The 14,734-nt window shown below is 48.4% G+C and overlaps 1 protein-coding gene and 1 long non-coding RNA gene across 11 annotated transcripts in view; both read left to right on the top strand.

Moving 5' to 3' along the window:
- The first annotated feature begins 7,081 nt into the window (after positions 1 to 7,081).
- IL6R (interleukin 6 receptor) overlaps positions 7,082 to 14,734 on the top strand; it is a 62,719-nt gene continuing 55,066 nt past the window's right edge. For 6 of the 10 annotated variants that reach the window (XM_077945904.1, XM_077945897.1, XM_077945917.1 and 3 more), the window contains exon 1: positions 7,099 to 7,885. In XM_077945904.1, the coding sequence (XP_077802030.1) occupies positions 7,114 to 7,885 (772 nt within the window). In that variant the 5' untranslated portion in view covers positions 7,099 to 7,113. Of the gene's footprint in view, positions 7,886 to 14,734 lie in introns of all 10 variants that reach the window. The other 4 variants (XM_001114404.5, XM_028828596.2, XR_013397961.1 and 1 more) reach the window with 3 other exon arrangements.
- On the top strand, positions 8,025 to 13,962 carry LOC144331136 (uncharacterized). The gene is made up of 3 exons (XR_013398076.1): positions 8,025 to 10,960; positions 11,386 to 13,107; positions 13,860 to 13,962. It is a non-coding gene; the product is annotated as an uncharacterized LOC144331136 (long non-coding RNA).

Here is a 14,734-nt window from a genome sequence, read left to right as displayed (position 1 = left end):
CTTATGTAATGGTTAATATAAGTAAGGTTTTTTCCTTGGAGGGAAATTTCACTTAACAGAAAAAAATTGATTCTAACTGATACCCACCTTCTTCCTCTTCTCCCTGGAATGGATGAGGTTACCATATGTACAGATTATTGTCATTATCAGGCTAACTGAGCATTTACTGGGTGCCAGGACTGTATTAATTACTTTAGGTAGTTTTATCAGTTAATCCTCACAATAACCCTGTGCAGCAGACACTCTTAATATTCTCATTTTATAGAAAAGGAAAGTGAAGTTTAGATAAAATTACAGCATCCAAGGTCCCAGCTGGTCAATGGCAGAGCTAGATTTGAACTCAGGCAGTTTGGCTCAGGAATCTGCTCACATGTCTGTGTCTATATAAATAGCTCGGCATAGACAAGTGATTGCTAAAGAGCATGCTAATAATGAATGCAAATGGAGCACGTGATTGGCACGTGAACGGTAATTATTACTCAACCCTCATTCTGCACAAATCCACGGTGTAATGCAGCCTCTGCCAGGAAGTGTAAGAGCAAATAGCTCACGCGTACTTGTGAAGTCCCAGTTTAGACTATCTTCCAGAAAAGGTAAAATGGCAGGCAGAGGTAGTAACTGCAGGGCCCTAGCTCTGACAACAGATTGCTGTTAACAGCAGAAGCAAACCTGACTGAAACTGTTAAGTCAGCTAGTACAGTAAGTCCTCACTTAACCTTGTTAACAGGTTCTTGAAAACTGCGACTTTAAGCAAAACAACGTATAACGAAACCAATTTTACCATAGGCCAATTGATATAAACTAGAGTTAAGTTTCTACGGCATTTCTGGTCACAAAGACATCACCAAACTTCTAAGTAAGGCCCAAAACACTTCTAATATCAAACATTGAAATAAATGTGAGCTATATATACATTTAAGAAAGATTAATCAAAGTAACGAAGAACATTATGTACCCAGTTATTTCAGTTTAGTGTCTCTGTTGTGGGTGGTGGAGCCTATCACAGCAACTTGGTGCAAGGCAAGAAACAGCCCCAGACAGGACGCTATCCCATCACAGGGTACACACACACACTCCCTCTCTCTCTCTCTCCCCCACCCACCCCCTCTCTCTCTCTGTCTTTCTCAGACCGGGACAGTTTAGACATGCTGATTAACCTAACAGGCACATCTCAGAGTACCAGAAGAAAACCCACACAGGCATTGGGGGAGCATGCAAACTCCACACAGACAGGGGCCCAGGCTGGGAATAGATTTTTTTCCTTATAAAAATTATCATTTAGCCTGGTGTGGTGGCATGCACCTGTAGTCGCAGGTACTCTGGAGCCTAAGGCAGAAGAATCGCTTGAATCCAGAAGGCAGAGGTTGCAGTGAGCCAAGATGGTGCCACTGCACCAGCCTGGGCCGCAAAAGAGCAAGACGTCATCTCAAAAAAAATGTTATTTCAGCCAGGCACAGCGGCTCACGCCTGTAATCCCAGCACTTTGGGAGGCCCAGGCGGCTGGATCACCTGAGATCAGGAGTTGGAGACCAGCCTGACCAACATGGTGAAACCCTGTCTGTACTAAAAGTACAAAAATTAGCTAGGCATGGTGGCACATGCCTGTAATCCCAGCTACTCAGGAGGCTGAGGCAGGAGAATCGCTTCAACTCAGGAGGCGGAGGTTGCAGTGAGCCGAGATCGTGCCATTGCACTGTAGCCTGGGCAACAAGAGCGAAACTCTGCCTCAAAAAAAAATATATATCATATATATTATATAAAATATATAATATAATATATAATGTATCATATATAATATATATATAATATATATGATATATATTATATAATAATATATATGATATATATATAATATTATATATATATTATTTTGAAACATTGACCTAAATGATGTCATCGGAGGACCTGCTACCAATGGCCCTTCACGTTAAATCCATGGATCTTCTGAGAAGGGACCTCACAGAAGAGCTAATGACCAAATTCTACTTCAACATATTCATTTTACGGGTAATATAATGAATTATATTTTAAAAAACATTTGGATGAACTTCTGTGTCTAGAAAGAATATGTTCTGGGAAAGTTTACTTATTTACATTTATTTAACAAACCCTCATATAGAGTTTATCATGTATTGTCATTGTTATAAACGTTTTACATATGTTAACTAATTTAATTCACATTAGAATTCTATGAGGGTATTCCCCCCTATTTTTTAGATGAAGACATTGAGACACAGAGAAGTTAAGTGACTTGTTCAGAGACAAACAGCTGATAAGTGGCAGAACTGAGATTTGAATGCAGGCACTTTGGCTCCAGAGTTTGTATTCATAGAATTATATTGTATAGTCACCAAAAAAAGTCCACTATCTTAAAGGAATCTCATTCTATATCCTTTAAAAATATAAGTTATCTTCCCTTCCCCACCCACTCAATAATGCAATCTGTTTTCTGGATTTCCAAGCATCTAGCTTGTTTAATTTTATAATTGCAATGCTTTATTAAAAATGTGATAAAATATACAAACATGAAATTTCCCGTTTTACCTTATTTATTTATTTAAGATAAGGAAGGTCTTTTTCTGTCTCCCAGGCTGGAGTACAGTGGCGCTGTCATATCTGGCTGCATCCTTGAACTCCTTGCCTCAAGCTATCTTTCCGAGTAGCTGGGACTACAGATGTGTATCACCATGCCCGGCTAATTTTTACATTTTTTGTAGAGATAGGGTCTTGCTGTGTTGACCAGGCTAGCCTTGAACTCCTGGCCTCAAGCAATCCCCCTCACATGGGCATTTTAACCATTTTTAAGTGGTTCAGTGGCTTTAAGCACATTCACATTATTGTGAAACTATAACCACTATCCATCTCCAGAACTCTTTTCATCTTGCAAAAACGGAAGCTCTGTACCCATTAAACAATAACTTCCCACTCTCCTCCTACTAACCCCTGGCAGCTACCACTCTGCTTCCTATCTCTATGAATTTGTTTACTCTAGGTACCTCATATAAATGAAATCATATAATATTTGTCCTTTTGTGGCTGGTTTATTTCACTTAGAATAATGTCTTCAAGGTTTATCATGTTGTAGCATATGTCAGAATTTCCTTCCTTTTTAAGACTAAGTAATATTCAATTATATGTACATACCACATTTTGCTTATCCATTCATCTCTTGATGGACTTTTGAATTATTTCTACTTTTTGGCTATTGTAAATAATGCTGCTAAAAATATGGGTGTACAAATATCTGTTCCAGTCCCTGCTTTCAATTTTTTAATGAATATATCCAGAAGTGAAACTGCTAGATTATATGACAATTCTATGTTTAATTTTAATTGCAATGCTGTTTATTTATTTATTTATTTTTTGAGACAGAGTCTCACTCTGTTGCCCAGGCTGGAGTGCAGTGGTGCGATCTCAGCTCACTGTAACCTCCGCCTCCTGGGTTCAAGCAATTCCTGTGCCTCAGCCTCCCAAGTAGCTGGGATTACAGAAATGTGCCACCAAGCCCTGCTAATTTTTGTATTTTTAGTAAAGACGGGTGTCACCATGTTGGTCAGGCTGACCTCGAACTCCTGATCTCATATGATCTGCCCGCCTTGGCCTCCCAAAGTGTTGGGATTACAGGCGTGAGCCATTGTGCCTGGCCTTATTTTTATTTTTATTTTTAAAGACAGGGTCTTGCCCTGTTGCCCAGGCTGGAGTGCCAAAGGTGGAATCATAGGTCACTGCAGCCTTGACCTCCTGGGCTCATGCAGTCCTCCTGCCTCAATCTCCCAAGCAGCTGGGACTACAGGCATGTGCCACCATGCCCAGCTATAACTGTGATGCTTTTTAGCAGTTATAAAATCATAACATTCTCTAAATATTACAAGAAGGGGATAAACTTTATGACCCCTTTCTGAGAATGGTACTAAAAAAAATCCCTTTTCTACGTGTAAACTCACCTGGTGATGCAACGGGGAGCCACACTGTCATGCTGCCGCAGCCGGGGATGCTGCATTCCTCCACTGTGAAAGTGAGGGTCTCCACGGTCAGGCTGAGGCCCTCAATGGGCCCTGGCTGGAGCCTGACTCTGAGGGATGCCACTGGCCAGACACTGAGTTCTGTTATTAGACCTCTGTCTGCCCACGTAACCTCCTCCCAGGCTGATGAGAAAGCAGGAGGGGAAGGTTTCAGAGAATAAGGAGCACCTTCCTGTAATTATTGATTAACCAGGGGCTGGCTCCAGGGCCAGAGGCCAGGGCGGGATCTGCGGGTCAGTCCAGCCCTACCCCACTGCACTTCTCAGAATAATCGTTGTCCCTAAAGATGGATTCACATGGTGAATAGAGAATAAAGTGCATAGTTTTAAACTCTCACAATTGAGAATGGCCCCAACACATCAGCCCAGACCTGGAGGTTGGGGGCAGGGTGGGAATTTAAAAAGACCACTCTGAGTCAGGGTATCTGGGATCTTGACCAGCTCTGTCACCAACTCCCTGTGCCCTCTTTACCAAACAACTTCTCTTCTTGAGGCCTCGCTTCCTTCTCTGAAAAGTGAAGGAGGAGGAGCAGATGATGACCAAGTCCCTTTTGGTTTCCAAAAAACCTCACGTATTTATTCTGTGGAGTCTCCTATAGACTTCTGCTTTTGGCAAACTTTAAGATGCTTCGTCACTTCAGGTGGAAGGTAAGAGACGACTTGCTTGCTGGGAGTCAACCTCGGGCTTCCCCCTTTAGGGGAGACGGAGGGTCCCTGCAGGAACACCCGTAATGGACAGGGTGTCCTACACACCAAGTTCTGCCCTCTGCTCTCCCCTCACAGACTACAGAACACCAAGTGCCTGCTGCCATGGTCTGCAGTGTCTTTGGTCCTGGGTGGGCCCACCGAGCCCTTGCTCAGTGAGAGTCCTGGGCCAGGAGCCAGACTTCACCCTAGAGCTGCCAGTTACTGGTAGTGCAGTTTTGAACAAGCCACTTTACCTCTCTTAGCCTCAGTCTACTCATCTGAAAATTAGGGGCAATACCTCCCAGCACTCAGGGTTTAGAATTTCAGAGGAGATTGTGTATATGAAGCAATTTGTAAGCAGCGGTTATCCGAGAGGTATTCTGGCTCAGACAACTAAAGTCTTCGCTGTTCCTTCTGTTGTCTAGGTGAGGGCAAGTCAGGCTGAATTGTGCAGGTATGTTTTCTTCTCTTTCTTTTTTTCTTTTCTTTTCTTTTCTTTTTTTGAGATGGAGTTTCGTTCTTGTTGCCCAGGCTGGAGTGCAGTGGTGCCATCTCAGCTCACTGCAACGTCTGCCTCCTGGGTTCATGTGATTCTCCTGTCTCAGCTTCCTGAGTAGCTGGGACAACAGGTGTGCACCACCACGCCCGGCTAATTTTTGTATTTTTAGTAGAGATGGGGTTTTACCATGTGGGTCAGGCTGGTCTCGACTAAAGTGCTGGGATTACAGGTGTGAAGCACTGCGCCTGGCCTGGCCAGGACTACATTTTTTCATGTGAACCACACCACTAAAAATTTGTATGTTGCTGCTCTTATCTTGCAAATCAGGAAATAGGGGCTCAGAGAGGTTAAGTAACTTGCTTAAGTCATACAGCCAGCAAGTGGTAAAGCCGGGATGGGAACTCGATTTGCGTGACTACAGAGCACACAGGCTCCCCATCAGTAGATTAGAGAGGGGGAGGTCTGCTTTGGTGCAGAGACAGGTGGGATCTGTGATGCCTATTCTTGGTTTCAACATTCTTTTAAACTCTCCTATCTGAGCCTAGGACTTTCTGCAGCCTTCCTGTTTTAGGCTGGCAGCTTGCAGTCCCTCTCTGGTTATTTTCAGGTCTGTGTGTGCCACAGAGAGGAAGGGGGCAACCACAGTGGGAACCGCTTTCCAGCCCTGCTGCAACCCCTTTTGAACTAGCAGGCGAGAGGGCTGGTGGCCTCCAGCGTGCTCTTCTGTTCCTGTCTGCGGACATGGCTGAAGCAAACAAACCCACCCACAGCAGCCCCCATCGTGCGGTAGATCAGTGCGTGTGCTTGGTTCGGCCTGGCACTGCTGATGGGGCGGTTCCTACAGAAAGACCCAGATGCACAGACTCTGAGGACTGTTTCAGAAGCTCTGTCCCTCCATGCCTGGCGCTGTCCACTTGGGAGTTCCATTAGGCCATGCCTCTTCCAGCTGTCCCAGGATCTTTGATCTGGGTTAGGATGGGCCTGAAACCCAAAGCAGAAAAACACATTCTAATGAGCAGTTGCTGGTCTAGAAGCTTCTCAGCCTAAACTTTATTTCAGCATTTTTCTTTCCCTCTGAATTCAGCCATGAGGCCATCCTATCAGCTTTAGGCTCTGTGGGATCCTTGAGAGAGTTCCCCTCCAAGGGACCGACAGATGGTTCCCTTCAGGGTCCTTGTGGTTGCTCAAAAGCCAAGCACTAGTTTCTTTCTTTTTTTCTTTCCTTCCTTTCCTTCCTTCCCCTCCCTCCTGCCTTCCTTCCTTCTTTTTGTTTTCTTTTTCTTTTCTTTTTTTTTCTCAGACAGGGTCTCACTGTCATCCAGGCTGGAGTAGTGGCCCCCAATCACAGCTCACTGTAGCCTGGGTCTCTGGGACTCAAGCAATTCTCCCACCTCAGCTTCCCTAGTAGATGGGACTACAGGCGTGCACCACCACACCCAGCTAATTTTTAAATTTTTTATAGAAATGGGGGGTCTCACTTTGTTACCCAGGCTGGTCTGGAATTCCTGGACCGAAGCAACCCACCCACCTGGGTCTCCCAAAGTGTTGGGGTTACAGGCGTGAGCCACTGCCCCTGGTGTTAGTTTCTGTCTGTCAAGTCGGGAGGGCAGCCATGCACGTTCTGATGTCTACGGAGCACCTGTGGCCCAGACCGTGTATCGGGTGTTTAGGTGCCATCCACAGAACCTTCCTAATAACCCTGGGCAGCGTAGGCTTTCTTATCTCTAACAGATGAGGAAATGGAGACTCAGATTCTGAACCGAAGTCACAGACACAGTAGATGGTGGGTCTAAATGGGGACCCAGGTCTATCTGACTGCAAAGTCCAAACCGTTTCCTTGCCTCTGCTCCAGCCTGCGAGGAGCAGCTGGGCAGAGAGACTGTGCCTTTAGGTGGTGAGTCTTCCGATGCCCAAGCCTCACCCCAGACCGATGAAATCAGAATCTCTGGAGCCCCAACCGAGACATTGGTGGGTTTTGGGGCTCCCGGCTGATTCCAGTGGGCAACCAGGCTACCAAGCACTGCTTTATCATAAGGGTAAGAGTCACATCGCCTCCTCGAGGGCTCTCCAGGTGTGCCTTTCACAGCGTAATCCTGTTCACGAAACCAAAAATCAAAACAAGTGCCCTTTTCTCATCAACAGAACCGGGAGGAAGGGCTCTGACGGGGCTGGCGGTCCCCTGTTCTCCCCGCTCAGGTGCGGCGCTGTGGCAGGAAGCCACCCCCTCGGTCGGCCGGTGCGCGGGGCTGTTGCGCCATCCGCTCCAGCTTTCGTAACCGCACCCTGGGACGGCCCAGAGACGCTCCAGCGCGAGTTCCTCAAATGTTTTCCTGTGTTGCCAGGACCGTCCGCCGCTCTGAGTCATGTGCGAGTGGGAAGTCTCACTGACACTGAGACCGGCCAGAGGGAGCGGAGCCGAGCGCGGCGCGGGGCTGAGGGACTCGCAGTGTATATAGAGCGCCGGGCTCCTGCGAATGGGGGCTGCCCCCGGAGACTGAGCCAGCCTGCCCGCCCACCGCCCCGCCCCTGCCGCCCGGTTCCCACCAGCCTGTCCGCCTCTGCGGGACCATGGAGCGGTAGCCGAGGAGGAAGCATGCTGGCCGTCGGCTGCGCGCTGCTGGCTGCCCTGCTGGCCGCGCCGGGGGCGGCGCTGGCCCCGGGGGGCTGCCCTGCGCAGGGTAAGGGCTTCGGGCGCACCTGGAGGGCTGGGGCAGCTGGCGGCTGGGGGAAACCGCCGTGGCCACCGCAGTCTGGGGGAGGTTGGAGGGAGGAAAGGAGGTGCGACGGCTCCCCTTTTCTGTGGCTGCCTTGAGGCCCGGCGGGCACCTAGCTGTGTGGTCGCGGGCAGTGGCTCTTGCGCCCCCTGCTGCGCTTGCTCCCTTGGCCCGGAGCTCTCCCCGGAATGCCCTGTGAAGCTGTGCGGGAAGCTCCCTGAGGTCAGTGTATAGGACTGTGTCCTTGCAAACCTGACTCTCCTTCCCAGTGCCCCCATGAGCCTTTACACAACCGCGAGCCGGGTTACTCTAAGGGGAGACGGCCGGAGAGGGCGCGCCCCAGCGGGGTGATGAACCCGCCTGGGAAGTCCTTTGTACCAGCAGGGCCCCTCTTCTCCCTCTGCATTGGGGGTCCACCTCGCCTTGTCCTCCCCCGACCCCCGCGGGTGCATGTGTGGATGACAGTGCCCTGACTATGAAGGGACTGACATCATGGGCGCTGAGTCACGGATCTTGCCGCTGCACGGAGTCAGTTCGGCAGCCACCAACTCTGGGAAGCCAAGTGCCCCAGTCCTGGGAATTGAGTCGGGAGGCTGGCAAGGGAATGAGACCTCCTGGGGCTGGCACGTGCTGGACTCCCCTCCGGACAAGAGAAGGAGCTGTAAGGGAGAGGGCAGAGGCACTTGTTGCTCCTGTTGACAGTAATCTGCCCCTGGCAATCCAGGCTTTTCCTGGACTCTGGCCGCATGCCCAGCTGTGTGTCTAGTCTCTTCTGGAAGAGCTGGGCAACTGGCTCTCCAGAGGTTTATTTTAGGGTCCAAGTGCTTCTTTGAGGACACAGCAGAAAACTAAGGGGCAGCTGACAGGCTTCTGGAACAGCTGACGAGGCTGGGGAGGCTGAAGGCTAAGACTTTCAACCACTAGATCACACTGCGTTCCAGTCCTAGGTGAACACTGATCTCTCCCTTTGGGAAGGTGACTTTCTGCAGCTAGAGGCTGAGCTGGAGTGTCTGAGGCTCTCTTTGCTATTTGGATGGTTGTGGTCCTTATGATTGGAAGAAAAAAGGAAGGAATTCCTTTTTCAATACACATTTATAACTCCTGCCACTAACAGCCACTGTTGATTGAGGCACCCATTCAATGTTTTCTAATCCTCCTCTGTATCTACATATAACTGTTTGAAAGAGGAGACTGAGGTTCAGGGAGGTTGGGAAGGCAGGTTGTCAGGCCCCGGTGGTGGAGGCTGACCCCTCCCGTGGCTCTGTGCTCCAGTGTGGTAGATGTCTAAGACTCTCAAATATAGAACTAGATCAGCAGGCAGAGCTGGGGGCACTGGGGCAAGCTGAGAGTCACTTTTGTCTGGCTGAGTGCTGGGGCAGAAAAGGCTGAGGGAGGGAAGTGGAGGCCCAGGCTTGCCCATGGTGGTGTTAGAGGGACGCAAGACAGGTTTCAGGCCTCGGATGGCCTCAGGAGCAAGCAGGGCTCCCTTGGCTGCCTCCGTTGCTGTCACGCCAGCCCAGGGCTCCTGGCCCAGGGAGGTTATTGTTACTGCTGTAGTTGCCACCACCTGTTGCTCCTGAGTGGATGCTAGGCCCTTCCAGGGCAGCCAGTTGCAGTCAGTTTTCTGTTTCCCTGGTGCTCAGGAAGGATAGGAGAGGAGGTCTCATGACCTGGACAGCCCATGAAAGGCAGAACTGAGAGATTGGGGAGGAAGTGAAAGTCCTCCCAGCTCAGAAGGAAAACGCAGAAAAGTAGAAATACCCAGCTCCTCTCCCACACCCACACAGACTCAGCCCACAAACTGGAGAGTAAAAATAAAGAAATCGTACAGGAAGCATGGAGCAAATGACTGTGAGATGTTTCGCTTTAGAGAACTGAGGAGCAGAGGGGGAGCAGAGGCTGGAGTTGGCTGAGAGGGGAAATCCGCACCTGCGGGGCTCTTACAGCCCAGAGATTTGTTTTCCTGGGGATCAGCTACCGCCCACACACCCTGTAGCTGCCAGGACTTCTCAGGTGTACTCGTTGTCTAAGGGCCTGGACTAGCTGGGACTTAGGCTTCTGCCAGTTCCAACACTCTGGTGCTGGAAGGCTGGACTTGGGTGACTCAAGTTCCCTCTTGCTACTGCAATGCAAGAAAATACACAAAAGAAGTATGTATACCTTTAAGTATCTCAAAGACTTATCTCAGCTTCTGAATTTCCTTCTAGGGCAACCTCTTCCTGCCCCCAATACCCACATACATGCCTAGCCTCACCCTAAATCAGTATTTCTCAAAAGCTTAATTCTGAGCCTAGCACCAGACTTAGTGTGTGTGTTGGGTGGGAGGGCTTGGTAAACATCATGATTTTTGAACCCTAACCCAGATTTATTAAATAAGAACACCTGGGAGTGAGGCCTGGGGCATGTCATTTTAAACAAACTGCCCGTCATGATTCTTAGGGACTGTCAGTTTTGAGGACGGCTTCCTAAATGGTGTCGTTGAGGAGCTGAATGAAGGCCCTGCCCCCTCGGGCTCTCTGTTGCCAGAAATCTCTCCTTGCTTTGGCTTGCTGCTTGTTTATTCATTGCAGCAAACATTTCTTGAGTCCGTGTAAAGCCTGTGAGGCCTGTGTAGGATCAGCTCTGCAGACTCCACCCTAAAAGGAGCCTGAAAATGGACATGGGTAAATCCTGAGAAGGAATGAGAAGCCCCAGACTCTGACCGGGCCACTCGGTACCAACTACCCGTGAACAGATTGTCTGGCTTGGGGTGGGGGGTGGTTAGAGAGAGGAAGTTCCTTTGACTGAGGACCAAGATCCCAAGGCAGCAGGCACACTGATCCTGACCGTGAGCCTCATCTCCAGCCCTTAGCAGCCGGGGTAAACAAATACTCCCCTCCCTGGGTATTCGTAGATTACACAAAGTAACCTAGGCACTCACTGCTGAAAATATACACTCCCTTCCCCCCTCTCCTGAATCCCCGTCCCACCAGGCCTGGAAGCCACAGACCCAGCAAGCAACCTCGTTTCCAGTCACTGAATCTAGTCTGGATTGAAGCTGTGCTCTGTAATACGGTAGCCACTAGCCATGTGTACCTATTTAAATTTAAATTATGCCAGTGCAGTGACTCACGCCTGTAATCCCAGCACTTTGGGAGGCTGAGGCAGGAGGATCTCTTGAGCTCAGGAGTTGGAGACCGACCTGGGCAACAGGGTGAGATGCTGTCTCTACAAAAAGATTTTTAAAAATTAGCTGGGCACAGTGACAGGAGCCTGTAGTCCCTGCTACTCTGAAGGCTGAGGTGGGAGAATCACTGGAGTCCAGTCTGCATGGAGCCATGTTTGCACTACCGAACGCCAGTCTGGGCGACAGGAGACCCTGTCTCCAAAAAAAAGTAAATTAATTTAAATGAAATCAAATAAAAAACTTAGTTTCTTAGTTGCACTAGTCACATTTAAAGTGCTCAACAGTCACCTGTTGCTAGTGGCTACTGTACTGAACAGTGCAGATACCGATCTCTTCCATCATTGCAGAAACGCCTACCGGCCAGTGCTGGGCTAGAGTGTTAGTCAGTTTCTTCCAGAGGTTTTCTGCTCTCTTTTTCCTTTATCCCCCTCTACCTGCTGCTCTCCTCCACCTGAACACAGCTCATTTTGTGTAGGTAATGGCTAAGGCCTGCAAGCCAGACACATCTCTGCCCTGCCCTGCCAAGTAAAAATTGTAAGACCTTGGGCAAGTGATTTGACTTCTCTGAGAGCCAGTGTTCTAGAAAATAGAAATAATTGTATTACCTCGAAGAGTGGTTATGAAGATGAGATGAGCTAAGTAAGGTATTAAATAGAGTGTTTACAGAAGTCGCTAGCACACAGCAAGTGCTTAAATAAGTGTGGGTAATCATTCATTCACTCCAAAAATATATTTTGAGCTCCTACTCTGTTCCAGGCACGATTCTAAGAGCTGGAGATACACTGTGAATAAAAGAGACAAAAATTCCAGGCTTAGTTGAGTTTCCTTCTAGTGTGGGAGACTATTAATGGGACGTAAATTAAATATGTGGTATGCTAGCGACTAGTGCTAAGGAGAAAAACTAAAGTCGAGAGGGAGACAGGCCCCGTGTGTGTTTGTGGCAGGGTGGGGTGGCAAGGTGCCTTAGATGGGAGGCCAGGGAAGGCCTTGCTGAGAACATAATGTTTGAGTGAAGATCTGAAGGAAATATACAAATCTTTAGATTCTCTATATGTCCGTCTTGGGCAGGAAAATTCTTGCCTCCTCTTTAACAATGTGTACCACCTGAGGATGTGTTATGTTCTGGAGCAGAGGGCTCTGTGGATGCCCCTGCCCTGGAGAGGTATCTCTGGGGTAACAAGTCCTCGGCCCTTTAGCCCCTTGAAGTCTAGCAGAGGGAAGTGCTAAATGCCAGGTCATTAACTGCAAGTCTGCAGGTGGGATCCTTGAGGGCTGGAGTAGCAAGGGGAAGGTGGCAAAGAAAAGCCTTTTTTATTTTTTGAATACAGGATGTTACTCCTGTAGACCTCTCACCTCAGCTTCCTGAGTAGCTGAGACTACAGGTGTGCACCACCACGTCTGGCTAATTTTTTGTATTTCTTGTAGAGACAGGGTTTTGCCATGTTGCAGACTGGTCTGGAACACCTAGGCTCAAGCAGTTCACCCTCCTTGGCCTCCCAAAGTGCTGGGATTACAGGCGTGAGCCTTTGTGTCCAGCTGGGAGGTTTTTTTTTGTGTAGTTAATCTTTGTTCTTTACCCTCGCCTCTTGCCTGGGATCTGAAGAGGTCAAAAGTCCCTGGCTAAGGCAGAGGCTTTTCTGCCACTGAGTTCAGACTTGACGTTAGCTGGACCTCAGCAGCCTCCCTGACTCCTGCTCATCCCTTGCCAGCTCTGTCGGGTAGTTTGTACCCTTAGGAGTGTGCCCCTGAGGCCCTGCATCCAGCCTATTCTCCCCAGCACCTGTTCTCTGAATCAAGTTCCCACTCCACTTCCCAACTGCTTTCCCGAAAAGCATCCTTTGGTCTTCCCTCTCTATATGACGGTTACAATAACTGTTAACATTTATGGTGTGTCAACTGTGTGCAAGTAGCCGCGCTAGGCCCTTGGCATCTGCGATCTCATGTAATCTTCAAAATAGCCTCAGGTGAGAGGAGTGCTGGCCCCATTGCATAGATGGTGGGCTGCAGGACAAGATGAGAGGCCAGTTTTGCACATATGGAAACTGAAATGTCTTTTGTTTTTGTTTTCGTTTTTGTATTGAGACAGAGTCTCTGTCTCCCAGGCTGGAGTGCAGTGATCTTGGCTCACTGCAACCTCTGCCTCCTGGGTTCAAGCGATTCTTCTGCCTCAGCCTCCAGAGTAGCTGGTGTTACAGGTGCACACCACCACAACTGGCTAATTTTTGTATTTTTAGTAGAGAAGGGGTTTCACCAGGTTGCCAGGCTGGTCTGGAACTCCTGACCTCAAGTGATCTGCCTGCCTTGGCCTCCCAAAGTGCTATAGGATTGCAGGCGTGAACCACCGCGCCTGGCCGAAATGGAAGTGTCTGCTAGACAATCAAGAGAGGATACTGAGAAGGAGTTGGATATGGGAGTCAGAAATTTGGGGATGAAGACTGAGCTTGAGATGTAAATGTGGGAGTCACGTGCTGGCAGATATTATTTCAAGCCCTGAGAGTGGCTGAGGTCCCCCACATCTATTCATAGGACTTTTGGTCAGGGGAATGTTTTACAATCCACATCACTATAAATGAATTTCCTCTGTCTCTGAGAGAGGCAGCTGAGGTAGCAGAGAGAAAACAGCTTTCGGGACAGGCAATCCAGGCCTGTCTCCTCATTAACTGCTTCACCAGCCAGGGGACCTTTGGGCAAGTCACTACAAGCTTTAAAGTATAAAATACTTTTTGAGGCCGGGTGTGGTGTATCATGACTGTCATGCCAGTGCTTTAGGAGGCCAAGGCAGGAGGATCACTTGAGCCCAGGAGTTCGAGGCTGCAGTGAACCATGACAGCAACACTGCACTCCAGCCTGTCTCAAAAAGAAAAAAAAAGAAAAAGAAGAGTATAAAATACTGTAACAGACAAAAATGCATGCTTGATAAATGTTATTGATCCTAAGAGTCATTTTTTTTTTTCCTTGAGACGGAGTCTTGCTCTGTCGCCCAGGCTTGAGTACAGTGGAGTGATCTTGGCTTACTGCAACTTCCGCCTCCCAGGTTCAAGCAATTCTCCTGCCTCAGCCTCCCAAGTAGCTGGGATTACAGGCATGCGCCACCAAGCCCAGCTAATTTTTGTATTTTTAGTAAAAATGGGGTTTCACCATGTTGGCCAGGCTGGTCTCAAACTCCTGACCTTGTGATCCGCCCACCTTGGCCTCCCAAAGTGCTGGGATTACAGTTGTTCCCTTTTTGCTCTTACACACCCTGCTGTGGGGAACAACTTTGCATATGCCTCTTGTTGTGTGAGTGCAAGTACTCCTGCAGGATATATTCCCCGAAGGGGAATTGATGGGCAAAGGCCATGAGATTTGTCATTTTGAGAGAATAGAAGTTGCACCAATTTATACTTCCAGCAGCATTGTGAGAATACCTGTGTCCCTACGCCCTTGCCAAAAGTGTGCTATTAACCTGGTATCTATACAGACAATGGCTTCTGTGTGGAATTAATTTGCATTTATCTTATCTGAAAAAGATTGTATGGGTTTTTTAATGTATAACTGACATTTGCATAATCTGCTATGACCTGCCTATTCATATTCAATGCTAATTTTATTTTGATTGGGTCATTGATCTTATTGTTTACAGGGGCTCTTAACATATTAACATGTCA

This window comes from Macaca mulatta, chromosome 1, assembly GCF_049350105.2.
Source record: "Macaca mulatta isolate MMU2019108-1 chromosome 1, T2T-MMU8v2.0, whole genome shotgun sequence".
NCBI lineage: Eukaryota > Metazoa > Chordata > Mammalia > Primates > Cercopithecidae > Macaca > Macaca mulatta.
This window is presented reverse-complemented; position numbering and strand designations above follow the sequence as displayed.